We start from the raw sequence: 14,272 nt of genomic DNA on the forward strand, positions 1-14,272 counted from the left end.
TTCTAAAAAAAACTGTTTTCACCTTGTCATTATAGGGTATTGTGTGCAGATTGATGAGGGGAAACAAATTATTTAATAAGTTTTAGAATAAAACTAACGTGAAAAAAGTCAAGGGGTCTGAATACCTTCCAAATGCACTGTCAACTTTTTATTTGTATAGAGTCAATTTGAAAGATATGCAATTACAGTAGAAATATACATTCTATAGTACACTCACTTTACTGAACTGGAAACAATTAATAATTTGGTGATAATGTGTATAAACATAAAGCACTTAACTATAGTTTAGTTTTTCCACATGTTGTTGTGTTACAGCCTGAATATAAAATGTATTACATTGAGATTTTGTGTCACTGGCTTACACGCAATACTCCAAAATGTCAAAGTGGAATTATGTTTTTAGAAATGTTTACAAATGAATTAAAAATGAAAAGCTGAAGTGTCTTGAGTCAACAAGCATTCAACCACTTTGTTATGGCAAGCCTAAATAAGCTCTGGAGTAAATCTGTGCGTAACAAGTCGCATAATAAGTTGCATAGACTCAATCTGTGTGCAATAATAGTGTTAAACATGAATTTTGAATGACTACCTCATGTCTGTACCCCACACATACAATTATCTGTAAGGTTCCTCAGTCTAGTAGTGAATATTAAACACAGATTCAATCACAACAACCAGGGAGGTTTACCAATACCTGGCAAAGAAGGGCAACCTATTGGTAGATGGGTTAAAAAAAACTATGACATTGAATATCCCTTTGAGCATGGTGCAGTTATTAATTACACTTTGGATAGCGTATCAATACACCCAGTCACTACAAAGATACAGGCGTCCTTCCTAACTTAGTTGCCGGAGAGGAAGGAAACCGCTCAGGGATTTCATCATGAGGCCAATGGTGATTTTAAAACAGAGTTTAATGGCTGTCATATGAGAAAACTGAGGATGGATCAACAACATTGTAGTTACTCCACTATACTAACCTAAACGACAGTCAAAAGAAGGAAGCCCATACAGAATAAAAAATATTCTGAAACATGCATAAAATATGGCAAATAAATTGTATTAACTTTATGACCTGAATACAAAGTGTTATGTTTGGAGCAAATCCAACACATCACTGAGTACCACTCTTCATATTTTCAAGCAAGGTGGTGACTGCATCATGTTATTTTTGGACCGTGGAGCTGAGGTATGGACAGGGTTCATGCCCCGTATTCACACCTTGCATCACTTTGTCATTCAGAAGCAAATAATACTACTCTATCATCATAGCTTCATGTGGAATAGAGAAGAAGAAACATTGTGGTACTATTCTATTTACCGTAATGTGATTTAGAACACTTTGACTGATATCTTGGCTTGGTGTAGGCTGCTGCTATACAGTACATTACGCAAGTATTTCTTGAATTCCTAACAAAGCAAAGGAGTACCATTGAGGAGTAGTTGATCAAGCATGTATTTATGTGAACCCAGTTTATTTTGTAAAGTGTTATGAGAATTGATGGTTTTGAAAGCCTGGTTTGAGGCTTAGGCAGGCAGTGGGTGATGCTTTAGTAATGTGGTAACTTCTTCACTCTTTTCTCTCTGCAGCATCCAGGACTGCATTAGCACTCTCCCTGGCCTCAGTAAGCAGAGCTGATGCTCTCTGTTGAGTCTGCAAAACACAAAACATTAGTGTATAAGTGTAACTATGAAATAAGTGTATAACAATGTAATAAGCCACTGGCTCTCACCAAAACCGAGCATTTTTTTTGGTTTTGATTCATTTTCCAGTATTGATAGATTACCTACGTTCTAACCTAGACTACATCCTTTTGGAGCGAGAAAGACCTATAGGCTACATTGTAACTCACAGTCACTTTGAAGGACTCATCTGCGATATCCTTGAGGTTAATCACAACGTTGTAGTAGGCTCCAAACACTGCTGTTTCCAGGGCTTTAGCTGCTACCTGCAACACCACAAATAACAATCATATAAGGAAGATGTTTTGTAGGCTGTCTACAGTACAATGCATGTCATAGCTCTGGGGCATCTGTCAGAAAATGTTTTGCAGCCAGACTTAATAGAGACACTTATGGGTGTCCTGGCGTTTTTGAGATGCTGTTTCACGGTATGCCAGTAAGGTGGTATGTGTAGATAAGCAGCTGGCACGAAACCGAATGTTCCACAGTTGTGTTATTAAAGCATGTCTGTGTCTGCCCTCAAGCAAATAAACGACTGCACAGAAGCCACTCGGGTGTGCTTGCAAAGTTGCAATGCTAAGGCCATTGGTTCACGGTTTCAGTCATGGTACCTGGAGGTCAGACTTGCAGGCCACGTTTCCGTAGAGCACCATTTCCTTCAGACAAGGCCACAGCAGGTTGACTCGTTCAGCCAGAGACAGTGGGACCGCCACGGCTTGCTTCAGACCCTCCTGCATGGCATCTTCCCTCCTGGGGCAGGAACAGGGGTAGGGGTAATGGTAAGGCAGGATTAGGTAGGGATAGGGGAAGAGGCAGGTCAGAAGTAAGACCAGGGTAAGGGTAGAAGCAGGATTAGGGGTGGGGATAGGTATAGGAAAGAGGAAGAGTAGAGAAATTAGATTTGGAGCATGACAAGACTACTCCATGACTACAAGTCTACAACTTACGTACTGTTAGATCAGGTGAGCTGACAGTAAATGAACTACAGTAAACCAGTCTTTGGGAAAGCCTGCTTTACATGTTTACAGGGATAGGCCAGGTTGCTTGCCAGGTAAAATGAGGTGACAGGTTAGGGTGGGATACAGGAGAATGTACCGTAATGAGTTTCCATAGATGTCAATCTGAAGTAAAGATGGTTTGAAACAGTTCCAATGTGCTGTGCTGTTTAGAGGTGTGTGTGCTTAATTACACATCTACTTTAATGACATGCTTCTCTGACATCTTGGATTCGACAGAACTGCCATATGTTGGTAGCATGGCAATCACCTTTTGACTTCATCTGATGTGTTTCTTGGCATCTTCAATGCAGCCTGAAAACGAGAAAGTTAAACCTTATAAAACAGGAGTAAAAGATTACATTCCACTACATTTTCATAGCAAAGCCACAAGACAGTAAACATCAAGATCTTACCTTAGGTCGAACCTTCAAAGTAAGCATTTACAAGGAACAAAAACATTGTTTTTATCACTCGCTCTTCAAGAAGAAATATTCATCATATTTTGTACGACTCTCTGCTTCGCTAAAAGGCAGGGCAGGGTCGCGTCAGGTAGGGTCGCATCGAGCGGCAGGTAGCCCAGCGGTTAGCTCATTGGGGTAGTATCCGAAAGCTGACAAGGTGAAAAATCTGTCGATGTGCCCTTGAGCAAGTCCACCTAAACCTAATTTGTTCCAGGGGCTCCGTACTACTATGGCTGACCCTGTAAAACAACACATTTCACTGCACCTATCCGGTGTATGTGACAATAAAACATTTCTTTTTTGTTTCTTTTTTTTCAAGGCGTAAGTTTAGCTTTTCTTAGCTTGGAATCCAATCTGAATATGCTCTGAAACGGAATAAAGTGAAACAATAGTGAAAAATATTCAGTTAGGATTTCAGTCTAGCATTTCCCTGTATAGTTCCTGCTTTCCGTAGCCCGGTAAACCCAGACCGAAGGCTTCCATGATATGTTTTCCTCTCACCATGTAGCGACTGAATGCCTTGGAGTCTGCATCCACCATGACCAGCAGTTCATTCATGGCCTGATGGAAGGGAGGGATGAGTCTCCTCATGATGCTGTCCAGGCTGTCAAACTGCCTCTTCCCATAGGTCATCTGACCCACCATGGCTCCCAGAGCAGCCCCCTGAAACGCGCACACACACACACACACCTTTGACTCCTTGTATTGTACATACTTTATATTGGTTTATTCCTATGTGCTGGGCAAGGTCATAAGGGGAATATAATCATCTACATGATATTAAAGATGGTTGTACCATTGCAGCGACGGCAGCAGAGACTGACCCTCCTCCTGGAGCAGCGGTTCTGGCCCCAACGCTGCGGACAAACTGCTGCAGAGACAGAGACACCAGACGCTTGTCCTCCTCAGTCCTCTCCACCATGTACCTAGAGTCACAACCATAGAAATAGATTTGAATGACTAGAATGGGAAAAGTCCCTTAGACCATGATAATAGTGCACTCATTGATACTCACTCTATGATTCTCTCTTTGGGGTCGAAAGGCCCAAGTGAATCAAGCCCAAGTTTACTGATGACCAGACGGACTTTGTGCTCCTCCTCCACAATGAAGAGCCTGTCCCTCTGGATGTAGAAGTCAGCACAGTCCAGCACAGCTCTCAGAGGCATGATGCCTACAATCTGAGAGCCCACCACTGGCAGGTTCAGGTCCTGGGGAGAAGAAGGAATGAAGGAAGTAAGGAGAGGTGTCAAACTGGCTGAACGTGTTGACATTATTAGTTGTCCTTATGTCACTGGTTCAAACCACCAGATCAGTGAGAGGGTTTTGTACAATAATGCTGTACTGTTTTCAGCTGCGGTTGTGGTAGCTCCTTACCTTGGCAGCACTGCAGATCTCTTCGTAAACAGTGTGGACAGGCGTCAGCTCAAAGTCCAGGATGTTGGTGGACACCTGGGCTATGTTCGCCTCTTCCAGGTACCAGCCCATTCCCTGCACCTTCTTCAGCAGACCCGGCTACAATACAAATCAATCATGTTACTCTCTTTGGAAGCAGACAGGGCATATGACTGAAAAATAGGCCTTTATTAGTTCAGCATCAGTTATAAAGAAGAGGAAAACAATGATGTCTCACAAAAATGAGAGGAATCTCTTCCGAAGCCAAAGTAGCTGTGTGTCATTCATCTCTGACATTGGGCGATCAAGATGTACAGTAGCGAGCCTCTACCCTACCTGGTCTTTGCTTCTGCCCTGTTCCCGGATATCTAGTGCAATCCGATGGGCTTGTTCCTTGGTGCTGAGGAGGTTTATGTTGTAGGCAACCAGGAATTTGCGAGCGCCTGCTACTGTAGCTCCCCAGGAGGACACGAAGGCGGCAGGGCCGTAGTCAGGAGCCCACTCTGTCCTCTTCAACTGAGGACAATAGACACATCGGTTTAATTTAGTGCTTCCAACCCCTCTTAAACATTGTGTGTTTGAGCTACAGACTTTGTTTGTTTTTTTTTACATTGGATTCGTCTATTTCTTCTGCATCAGCCGATGCCAGCCATTAGCCTGGGAGTTGAACTAGAGCAGTGCTAATGAGACAAGGGCGGATCCAGAAAGTGGTTCTTCTCACAAAAAAACGTCTGTAAAGTAAAGTACCGCTTTTCATTTTTAGCTTATTTTTCACAGATCTATGCTCTTTTACAATGAGGGAAATGTTGCCCATAGGGTACGAATACAATGAAGTTAGGTCAAACTCACTTTCTCAGACAAGGCCTCATACTCCCCTGCCCGGACAGAGGGAAGAGATCTCCTGTTCTCCTTCCTCGCTGCTTCTCCATAAAGATACACTGTGTAGAAACGACAATGTGTCTTATTCACCTTTATGTGGCTTCCTGAGAGCAATACCATTATTTTACCAGGTACTGTAAGTTGACTGAGAACACATTCTCATTTACAGCAACGACCTGGGGAATAGTTATGGGAGAGGAGGGGGATGAATGAGCCAATTGTAAGCTGGGGATGATTACCGTATGAGAAAGAATACACAGAGTCAAGGTGCACTGCACTGAAACGGACCCTATGGCTTTGTCTACAGCAAAGTAAATGGCCAATATGTTAACTATAGGTCAATAGGTCAGAGAGGAAAACCTACCAGGTACATGCAGCACATCTGTTAAGTGCTGGGCAAAAATGTTGGCACAGTTGACACAGTCCTCCATAGTGACATTCTGGACAGGGATGAAGGGACACACGTCCATGGCGCCCATCCGTGGATGCTCCCCTACAACAAACGTACATATTGTTCCAATAAATACACTAAACAACTTATCAACAGTACTTAGCCACCCTTTATTTGCACTTAAAAGTGAGGTGGGGCGGCAGGTAGCCTAGTGGTTAGAGCATTGGACTTGTAACCGGAAGGTTGCAAGATCGAATCCCCGAGCTGACAAGGTAAAAATATGTCGTTCTGCTCCTGAGCAAGGCAGTGTTCCTAGGCCGTCATTGAAAATAAGAATTTGTTCTTAACTGACTTGCCTAGTTAAATAAAAAAGAAAATAAAAGGTGGAGAGGAGTCGTGTGGTATCTTTGAACATAACTGTTTGACTACGTCATGTGAGAGTCTCTCTTTTTAGCTCTCTCTATCTCCTACCTGAGTGTTTGGTCATATCAATGAGTGGGAAGGCAGTGCGTGCAGCGTTCAGTGCACCCTCCACCACAGCCCGTGGCGAGCCTACGAAGGTGTAGACTGTACGGTTGGTGGAGGATCCAGGGTCCACGTCGAGCAGACTGCATCCCTCCGTGCTGGAGATGGCCTCTGCTATGGCATCAATCACCTGGAATGGGAGCACGTCACATTGACTCTTATAACTTTGTTTGGTCCACGTACTGTTATTCAGAAAACATTTTGTTGGTATCTCGAGATCATATTCAGGATTGAGATTATACTGTAAAATTGTTTGTAATTGGCATGTTTGTTTGCTTAGGTATTCGCAGTCTCCATGAGCCCCCCTTGACTCCGGACACACTGATCTCATAAAATATAGAAAAATGTCAATTAACAATGTTATTGGTAATCAAGATCGACGTTTCAGACAGAAAGCCTTCTTACATGACCGATACAAAGCTATCATGTGTATTGTGTTAATCACACCACAGACTATTACTAACAGCTTCCTTCTGCTGTGCCAACAGGTAACCCACTTTCTGTATCTCCCATGCCCACTCACCTTTTTGTTCCGGCCCTCGGAGAAGTTGGGCACACACTCCACCAGCTTAGCCATGATGCGTAATAATCACAGAGTTGGGTCGTCCGAGACAAGGACTCAGACCAATTTAAGGCAGAAGTGTATTCCCCCTTTCTCTCTGCTCCACGAGCACACACCAACCCATCCCGTCTGTCTCTTCATCCCCAAACAGGACATTTAAGCAGTCTGTCCCTCTGTAAAGCTGGTTGAATCATTAACTTGCTCCACTGTCCTCTTATCTAGGTCAGCTGGCATTGATTCCCAGGCTGCTCTAGTCTAATATTTACCAGGACCTGGCACAGATGGTACCAGCCTCACATGAAACATTCGCAGACACTAATCCCTGATTCCCCCATAGGTTAGGCTTAAATACTGGAGCACCGGATGCGAATGGTGAAGTAATAAATCCAGTATGATCAAAGGAGGTATCCAGGCTGACAGACAGATAGCTGGTGAACTCTCCACTCTAGCTGATACCTCTGCTTTCTCACCACAGCCATAGTAAACACTCGGCTAAGTCATATTGGATGATATCTCAGGATCAGAGATGAGAATGAGAATTCCAATAGTTATGATTGAATTGTGAAGTAGTGCACAGATCTAGACCCACCCATTATCATATTACATTCATTGTGTATTCATGTCTTGTATTTATGGTACACAGAGTTTCTGAACATTTTGGTACCAGTAACACCGTTTCCTAAATAGTACACATAATATGTACCATCACCAATAGGATTTCTTCAATCTGAATCAAAGAGCTTCATGTTGGTTATTATTAGCTATGGCAGTAGTGACTCTATTATAGCCTCTGTGACATTTGTCCCAAAGGATTAAACAGTCTCGAATGGTCAAACATCCTCAGCAATCAGCATTGAGCTAGGTGATCAAAGCATTACTCAGCGAAGTAGCAATCAAGCAGGCCGATTCTTATTATGTTTTATTTTTATTTATTTTATTGAACCTTTATTTAACTAGGCAAGTCAGTTAAGAACAAATTCTTATTTACAATGACGGCCTGCCAATTTGACAGATCCACATTGACAGATCGACCAGTTTGTATTTATACAGGATGTAGCCAACTACTTTGGTCTTGATACACTGAAGATGCAACCACTGAGGCTATAGGCTGTGCTATCTAGCCCAGTGTTTCTGAAACTTTTTCTGTGCTAGGGACTGTGTTCTAGCCAACTGTTGAAGGATTAACTAACATCAATTAATGAACACCCATCTATGGTTGCATCACATCATCCCCCCCAAAACAAAACAAACAAAGTCGGCTGGACTGGTTAATGAGTAATGCCACAGAGGGGATCTGGATTGACTGAGAAGCATTTATAGAACTGGACACTAACAGACAAATCTTTGAGCGCTTATTGGTGCAGTGGAATACTCCTACTACCTGGTCCTATTGACATACATTGGTACTGTACATGGCGTTAACTTCAATGCCTATGAATAAAAACAGATAATCGATTAAATAAAATGAAAAAGTCTAACTCCTTGTTTCACTTTGTGCTCAACCCAATCTTTAGTTGCTCAATGTGTAGGATGTAGCTCATCAGAAAAGGGTGTTCATGTTATGTACACACATCACAAATGTGCGTATAATAAAATGGAATATTATCAAAGATTACCACTCTGACATTATTGTTATTATTTTGGGGCTCCCAAGTGGTGCACTGGTCTAAGACACTGCATCTCAGTGTCAGTGGCAGGTGTCACTACAGACAACCTGGTTTGAATCCAATCTGTTTCACAACCGGCTGTGATTGGGAGTCCATAGGGCAGGGCGCACAATTGCCCCAGCGTCATCTGAGTTTGGCCGGTGTAGGCTGTCATTGCAAATAGGAATTTGTTCTTAACTGACTTGCCTAGATAAATAAATGTTCCATTTTTCAAAAAATCAATGTAGCAAAGGTTTCTATTTAGGCATGTAGCAATGGGATATTATAGCTCAATTGAGAGCATGTGGATCAACGCCCTCGTGTTTTTAATGGACCTCAAACTCAAAATTCACAAAAACGATAACGCAAAAACGACAACGAATGCCTTCATGAAATACTTCAGTAGATGTCAATTAATCCACAAATACCTATATAATTATACATATATAGCATATATAGTTTTTTCATGAATTGGATCATGTTGGAGAGCATCAAATCCATGACGCATTGTAGGTAAATGGTGAGTGACTGAATTATCTACAAATAATAATGAGTAGCTATTTATGGTGCTAAATTATTTGTAGATCTGTCAGTCGGTCGGCTGCAATGTGCATAATATTGAAGTGGTCAAAAATTGAAAAAGACGGGAAATGGTGACGTCACTTTCCCGGCGTTTCACATGAGGCACGTCTGAGTTGAAAGGTTGAACGCAGTTGCGCTCTCGCGAGCTTCGTTCTCTGTTTTCACAACATAACACCTTTTTAGATTTTACTAGACGTTTTTCGAAAATATCCAAACGCTGCATAGAATGCTGGCTACAGGAGCAGTAAGTACACGAAATCTGTTGCTAACGTTAGCTAGCTAGGTTAACAATAGCTAGTACAAGGCTTTTGAAATTGCTAGCACGAGGCCAATCCCTGGCCTGAATTTGGCCAGCAGTACAGTTGCTAGCTAGCTGTAACGCTAAACGTGTTACAGAGCTGTTTTGAACCCCTCATGTGGCAAACTGTTTGGAGAATATTCACATTTGAATGAGCCAGCTATTAGCTATGGTAGCTAACTACTATTTATGGGAAAGTTACCGTATCCATGAAAGTAACGTAATTTACATATTGTTGTTGACTGTTAGCTACCGTTTAGGTAGCCAGCTAGCACTAGCTAACTCATTCATTAAGGTGGCAAGAAACACATTGTTATCCCTGTTGTAAACGGAATAATTCCAACACAATGTCAGTTTAGCTCACGGTGTCCACCTCTCCTGTAAAACAGGCTGTAACCACGGCTCTGGCCCAAGTGGATAGGGAAAAGATCTACCAGTGGATCAACGAGCTGTCCAGCCCAGAGACCCGCGAGAATGCCCTGCTTGAGCTCAGTAAAAAACGGGAGTCCGTGCCAGATTTGGCTCCAATGCTATGGCACTCCTGTGGAACTATAGCTGCTCTCCTGCAGGTAAGATTATGGACATCACTCACTGGCTAGTCTCTAGCAGGATGTAGCATGGTTTTCCTTTCTGTGAGTGTGGCTCTAAACTTGATGATGACCCTCTTCTTACTCTTTCATAAATAGGAAATTGTCAACATCTACCCCTCAATAAACCCCCCAACTCTCACCGCTCACCAGTCCAACAGAGTATGCAATGCATTAGCACTTCTGCAGTGTGTAGCCTCTCATCCAGAGACAAGGTGGGTCACTTGATTTTCTATCATCATGATTGAATTGTACAGTGCGATTAACAAAAACAGTGTGTGTTTTCTTCTATATGATGTGAAATGTTTAACTTATTTACTGTTGTCTTTCACAGATCGGCATTTCTGGCAGCACACATTCCTCTATTCCTGTACCCCTTCTTACACACTGTTAGCAAAACACGACCATTTGAGTACCTCCGACTCACCAGCCTAGGAGTCATTGGTAAATATCCTTTTAATCATTTTTGTTGTTCTATTGCTATGGTGCCTTCTCTCTGTCTTTTCTTCTCTCTCTATCTCACTCTCTGATGTTGTCATTGCCTAAGTAATGAAATGATCCAATTACTTTGACAATACAGTATGTGTCATGTATGTTTCTCTATAACTTGTTCCTGTTTGATTGGCAGGTGCCTTGGTCAAAACAGATGAGCAGGAAGTGATCAACTTCCTGTTGACAACAGAAATCATTCCCCTGTGCCTTCGCATAATGGAGTCTGGCAGTGAGCTTTCCAAAACGGTACATATCTCCTACTCTCTGTATCTCCCTCTCGCTCTCTGTATCTCCCTCTCGCTCTCTGTATCTCCCTCTCGCTCTCTGTATCTCCCTCTCGCTCTCTGTATCTCCCTCTCGCTCTCTGTATCTCCCTCTCGCTCTCTGTATCTCCCTCTCGCTCTCTGTATCTCCCTCTCGCTCTCTGTATCTCCCTCTCGCTCTCTGTATCTCCCTCTCGCTCTCTGTATCTCCCTCTCGCTCTCTGTATCTCCCTCTCGCTCTCTGTATCTCCCTCTCGCTCTCTGTATCTCGCTCTCTGTATCTCGCTCTCTGTATCTCTCGCTCTCTGTATCTCTCTCTCTCGCTCTCTGTATCTCTCTCTCGCTCTCTGTATCTCTCTCTCGCTCTCTGTATCTCTCTCTCGCTCTCTGTATCTCTCTCTCGCTCTCTGTATCTCTCTCTCACGCTCTATGTATCTCTCTCTCTCGCGCTCTCTGTATCTCTCTCTCTCGCGCTCTCTGTATCTCTCTCTCTCGCGCTCTCTGTATCTCTCTCTCTCGCGCTCTCTGTATCTCTCTCTCTCGCGCTCTCTGTATCTCTCTCTCTCGCGCTCTCTGTATCTCTCTCTCTCGCGCTCTCTGTATCTCTCTCTCTCTCGCGCTCTCTGTATCTCTCTCTCTCTCGCGCTCTCTGTATCTCTCTCTCTCTCGCGCTCTCTGTATCTCTCTCTCTCTCGCGCTCTCTGTATCTCTCTCTCTCTCGCGCTCTCTGTATCTCTCTCTCTCTCGCGCTCTCTGTATCTCTCTCTCTCTCGCGCTCTCTGTATCTCTCTCTCTCTCGCGCTCTCTGTATCTCTCTCTCTGTATCTCTCTCTCTCTCGCTCTCTCTGTATCTCTCTCTCTCTCGCGCTCTCTGTATCTCTCTCTCTCTCGCGCTCTCTGTATCTCTCTCTCTCTCGCGCTCTCTGTATCTCTCTCTCTCTCGCGCTCTCTGTATCTCTCTCTCTCTCGCGCTCTCTGTATCTCTCTCTCTCTCGCGCTCTCTGTATCTCTCTCTCTCTCGCGCTCTCTATCTCTCTCTCTCGCGCTCTCTGTATCTCTCTCTCTCTCTCGCGCGCTCTCTCTCTCTCGCGCTCTCTCTCTCGCGCTCTCTCTCTCTCTCTCGCGCTCTCTCTCTCTCTCGCGCTCTCTGTATCGCTCTCTCGCTCTCTGTTTCTCGCTCTCTCTCGCTCTCTGTTTCTCGCTCTCTCTCGCTCTCTGTTTCTCGCTCTGTCTCTCTAAAGATGCATGTATTTCAACCCTCATTTTTTGTTCCACAGGTAGCAACTTTTATACTACAGAAAATACTCCTTGATGACACAGGGCTGGCATACATTTGCCAAACATATGAACGCTTCTCCCATGTGGCCATGATACTTGTAAGTTCAAGGATAACCAATATTCAAAATATTATACTTTTCTAGACATTGGTTGCCTCCTAAATAATTTTTTATACAACTGTCTTTTTCAGGGCAAAATGGTTCTTCAGCTTTCCAAAGAGCCCTCCGCTCGTCTTTTGAAACATGTTGTCCGCTGTTACCTACGCCTGTCAGACAACTCCAGGTATTGAAATCAACTCTTCGACCTGCTGTTGCTTGTCTCATTTAGTCTGTGTTCAATCCTTCAGTGTTTTGAAGCAATGTTCCAGGAATTACTATAAAAAAAACATATTGGGGAAATGATTTTGAGAACTCTGAAAACAGTGGATGTGGTCATGGTCTTATCTTGATAGATAATATATTCTGCTGAAAGTGGCTTACTCACTATCATAACTAACATGACTTTGTTTTTCTCACCTCTGCCCCCACACCAGAGCCCGAGAGGCCCTCCGTCAGTGTCTACCAGACCAGCTTAAAGACACCACGTTTGCCCAGGTCCTGAAGGACGACACCACCACCAAACGCTGGTTGGCACAGCTGGTGAAGAACCTACAGGAAGGCCAAGTCACAGATCCCAGGGGCATCCCTCTGCCCACACAGTAGCTCCCCTTACCTTTTCAGCGGGGTTGCACAATTATGGTAACTTTCCCATGATTCCCACATTTACCAAGACTTTCCTGGGAATTTTCCAAATGAGATTTATTTAAAACCTGGGAATTTTGCCAAAGTTACTGGAATTTTTGCAACCCTACTTATCATGCAGCTGCACTGAGTGACACCCACCAGCAAGGACCCAGCTTCCAGAAACAGGAAAAAGCCACCAGTTTGAATGACGGACGGACTAATAAAGGGGCACTTATTTTGTGAAGAAAGACTGTGTTGAATGAAAGCCCTATACTCAGCCGTTTTCTTACAGTATCTTTCATTCAGATCAAACTGCCTGCCCTGTCTTCAGAAGTGTATGAATGCGTTTTCACTTGGTCTCAAACTATTAGTTATATATTTTTTTCTCAAGGACATTTGGATTCTTCACTTCACTAAGTGTTCTGAAATTGAAGTAGACGGCACAATAAAATGTTATACCTTGACATATGCGATATGTGGCATACTTTCTCTTGTGTAATAATTAATTGTAATAACATATTACAAAGTAACTGCTTTGTAGTTACATGGATGTGTTATTGATATACACATCTCAAATAGGCTAGTGTATGGAAATGAACTGAAATCAAGCTGTTTCTGTATTGTGTACATTAGAGGTTGCAAGTAAACGTGTTGGTGTGCTTCAGTGTTGACAGATTAAGGGACCCCCCCATTTGATCCTTGGCCCTGTCTATCTATGTGAAACCTGAGCTGCTGCAGTGCATTATTGATGCTCTGGAACCTGAGTGGAGACTCGGTCAGAAAGATAAGTTAATATTCTCAGTGCTCAACTGTAGAGGTAACTCCGGCCTCAACACAACCTTGTTCTCTGTCAGTGGTAAACCATGTGAACTTGGGGTGGCAGGTAGCCTAGTGGTTAGAGCGTTGGGCCAGTAACCAAAAGGTTGCTGGATCGAATCCCCGAGCTGACAAGGTAAAAATCTGTCGTTCTGCCCCTGAACAGTTAACCCACTGTTCCCGGTAGGTTGTCATTTGTAAATAAGAATTTGTTCTTAACTGACTTGCCTAGTTAAATAAAGGTAAAAAAAAAAACATTGAGTAATGCGTCTTTGCTCTTTAAACTCTCCTCTGACCCACCTTCTAGGCTGTTCTAAAAACACTGACCTGATGTGCCAAGTGTGAGGGTACTGCGTCTTTGATGATGTACTTGGCCCCTGTCTGTTGGTAGCTTGAAGCTTCTTCGTGTGGGTTCACTTGGGCTCATTGCAGCAGGTTTAGTTGTCTTTGTCTTGAACAAATCTCAAATAATTTCAATGCGTTAACATGGTTAAGTTCTGTTTTAAAAGTCCTTAAACAGTGTATACAAAATACATAAACTTTCACCTCATTTATGAATGAATAGTGCCTTTTTTATTTATCAAAAGACCTAAAATGTGTAGCTGAAGCTTAAAGTAATAACATCTTGGCTGTTGGCTCAGGTACTTGATCTTTGTACATCTCATTACATTTCAAACTGACTGGCCATTTAACACT

General features: G+C 43.1%; 2 protein-coding genes across 3 annotated transcripts; one reads left to right on the top strand and one right to left on the bottom strand.

The window, feature by feature from the left end:
* Positions 1–896: 896 nt before the first annotated feature.
* Positions 897–7,042, bottom strand: LOC115195985 (formimidoyltransferase-cyclodeaminase). Its single transcript, XM_029756400.1, has 13 exons — positions 6,854–7,042; positions 6,277–6,460; positions 5,779–5,907; positions 5,385–5,473; positions 4,872–5,051; positions 4,518–4,655; positions 4,158–4,351; positions 3,939–4,068; positions 3,644–3,805; positions 2,950–2,993; positions 2,295–2,433; positions 1,854–1,949; positions 897–1,654 (listed from the first exon to the last, which is right to left on the bottom strand). Exons 1-13 carry the CDS (start codon positions 6,905–6,907, stop codon positions 1,571–1,573), a joined length of 1,623 nt encoding a protein of 540 aa, XP_029612260.1. The 5' UTR covers positions 6,908–7,042; the 3' UTR covers positions 897–1,570.
* Positions 7,043–9,197: 2,155 nt separating this feature from the next.
* On the top strand, positions 9,198–13,233 carry LOC115195988 (CCR4-NOT transcription complex subunit 9). Of its 2 annotated transcripts, none has more exons than XM_029756406.1 (8): positions 9,198–9,364; positions 9,808–9,987; positions 10,105–10,220; positions 10,340–10,449; positions 10,634–10,743; positions 12,038–12,136; positions 12,229–12,320; positions 12,559–13,233. In XM_029756406.1, the coding sequence occupies exons 1-8, from the start codon at positions 9,347–9,349 to the stop codon at positions 12,737–12,739; spliced, it is 906 nt and encodes a 301-aa protein (XP_029612266.1). In that variant the 5' UTR covers positions 9,198–9,346; the 3' UTR covers positions 12,740–13,233. The 2 variants fall into 2 exon arrangements, with proteins under 2 accessions (XP_029612266.1, XP_029612267.1); XM_029756407.1 differs by having other exon boundaries at positions 9,202–9,364; positions 12,571–13,233.
* Positions 13,234–14,272: the final 1,039 nt, after the last annotated feature.

The sequence above is a fragment of the Salmo trutta genome, chromosome 6 (genome assembly GCF_901001165.1).
Source record: "Salmo trutta chromosome 6, fSalTru1.1, whole genome shotgun sequence".
NCBI classification, from domain to species: Eukaryota; Metazoa; Chordata; class Actinopteri; order Salmoniformes; family Salmonidae; genus Salmo; species Salmo trutta.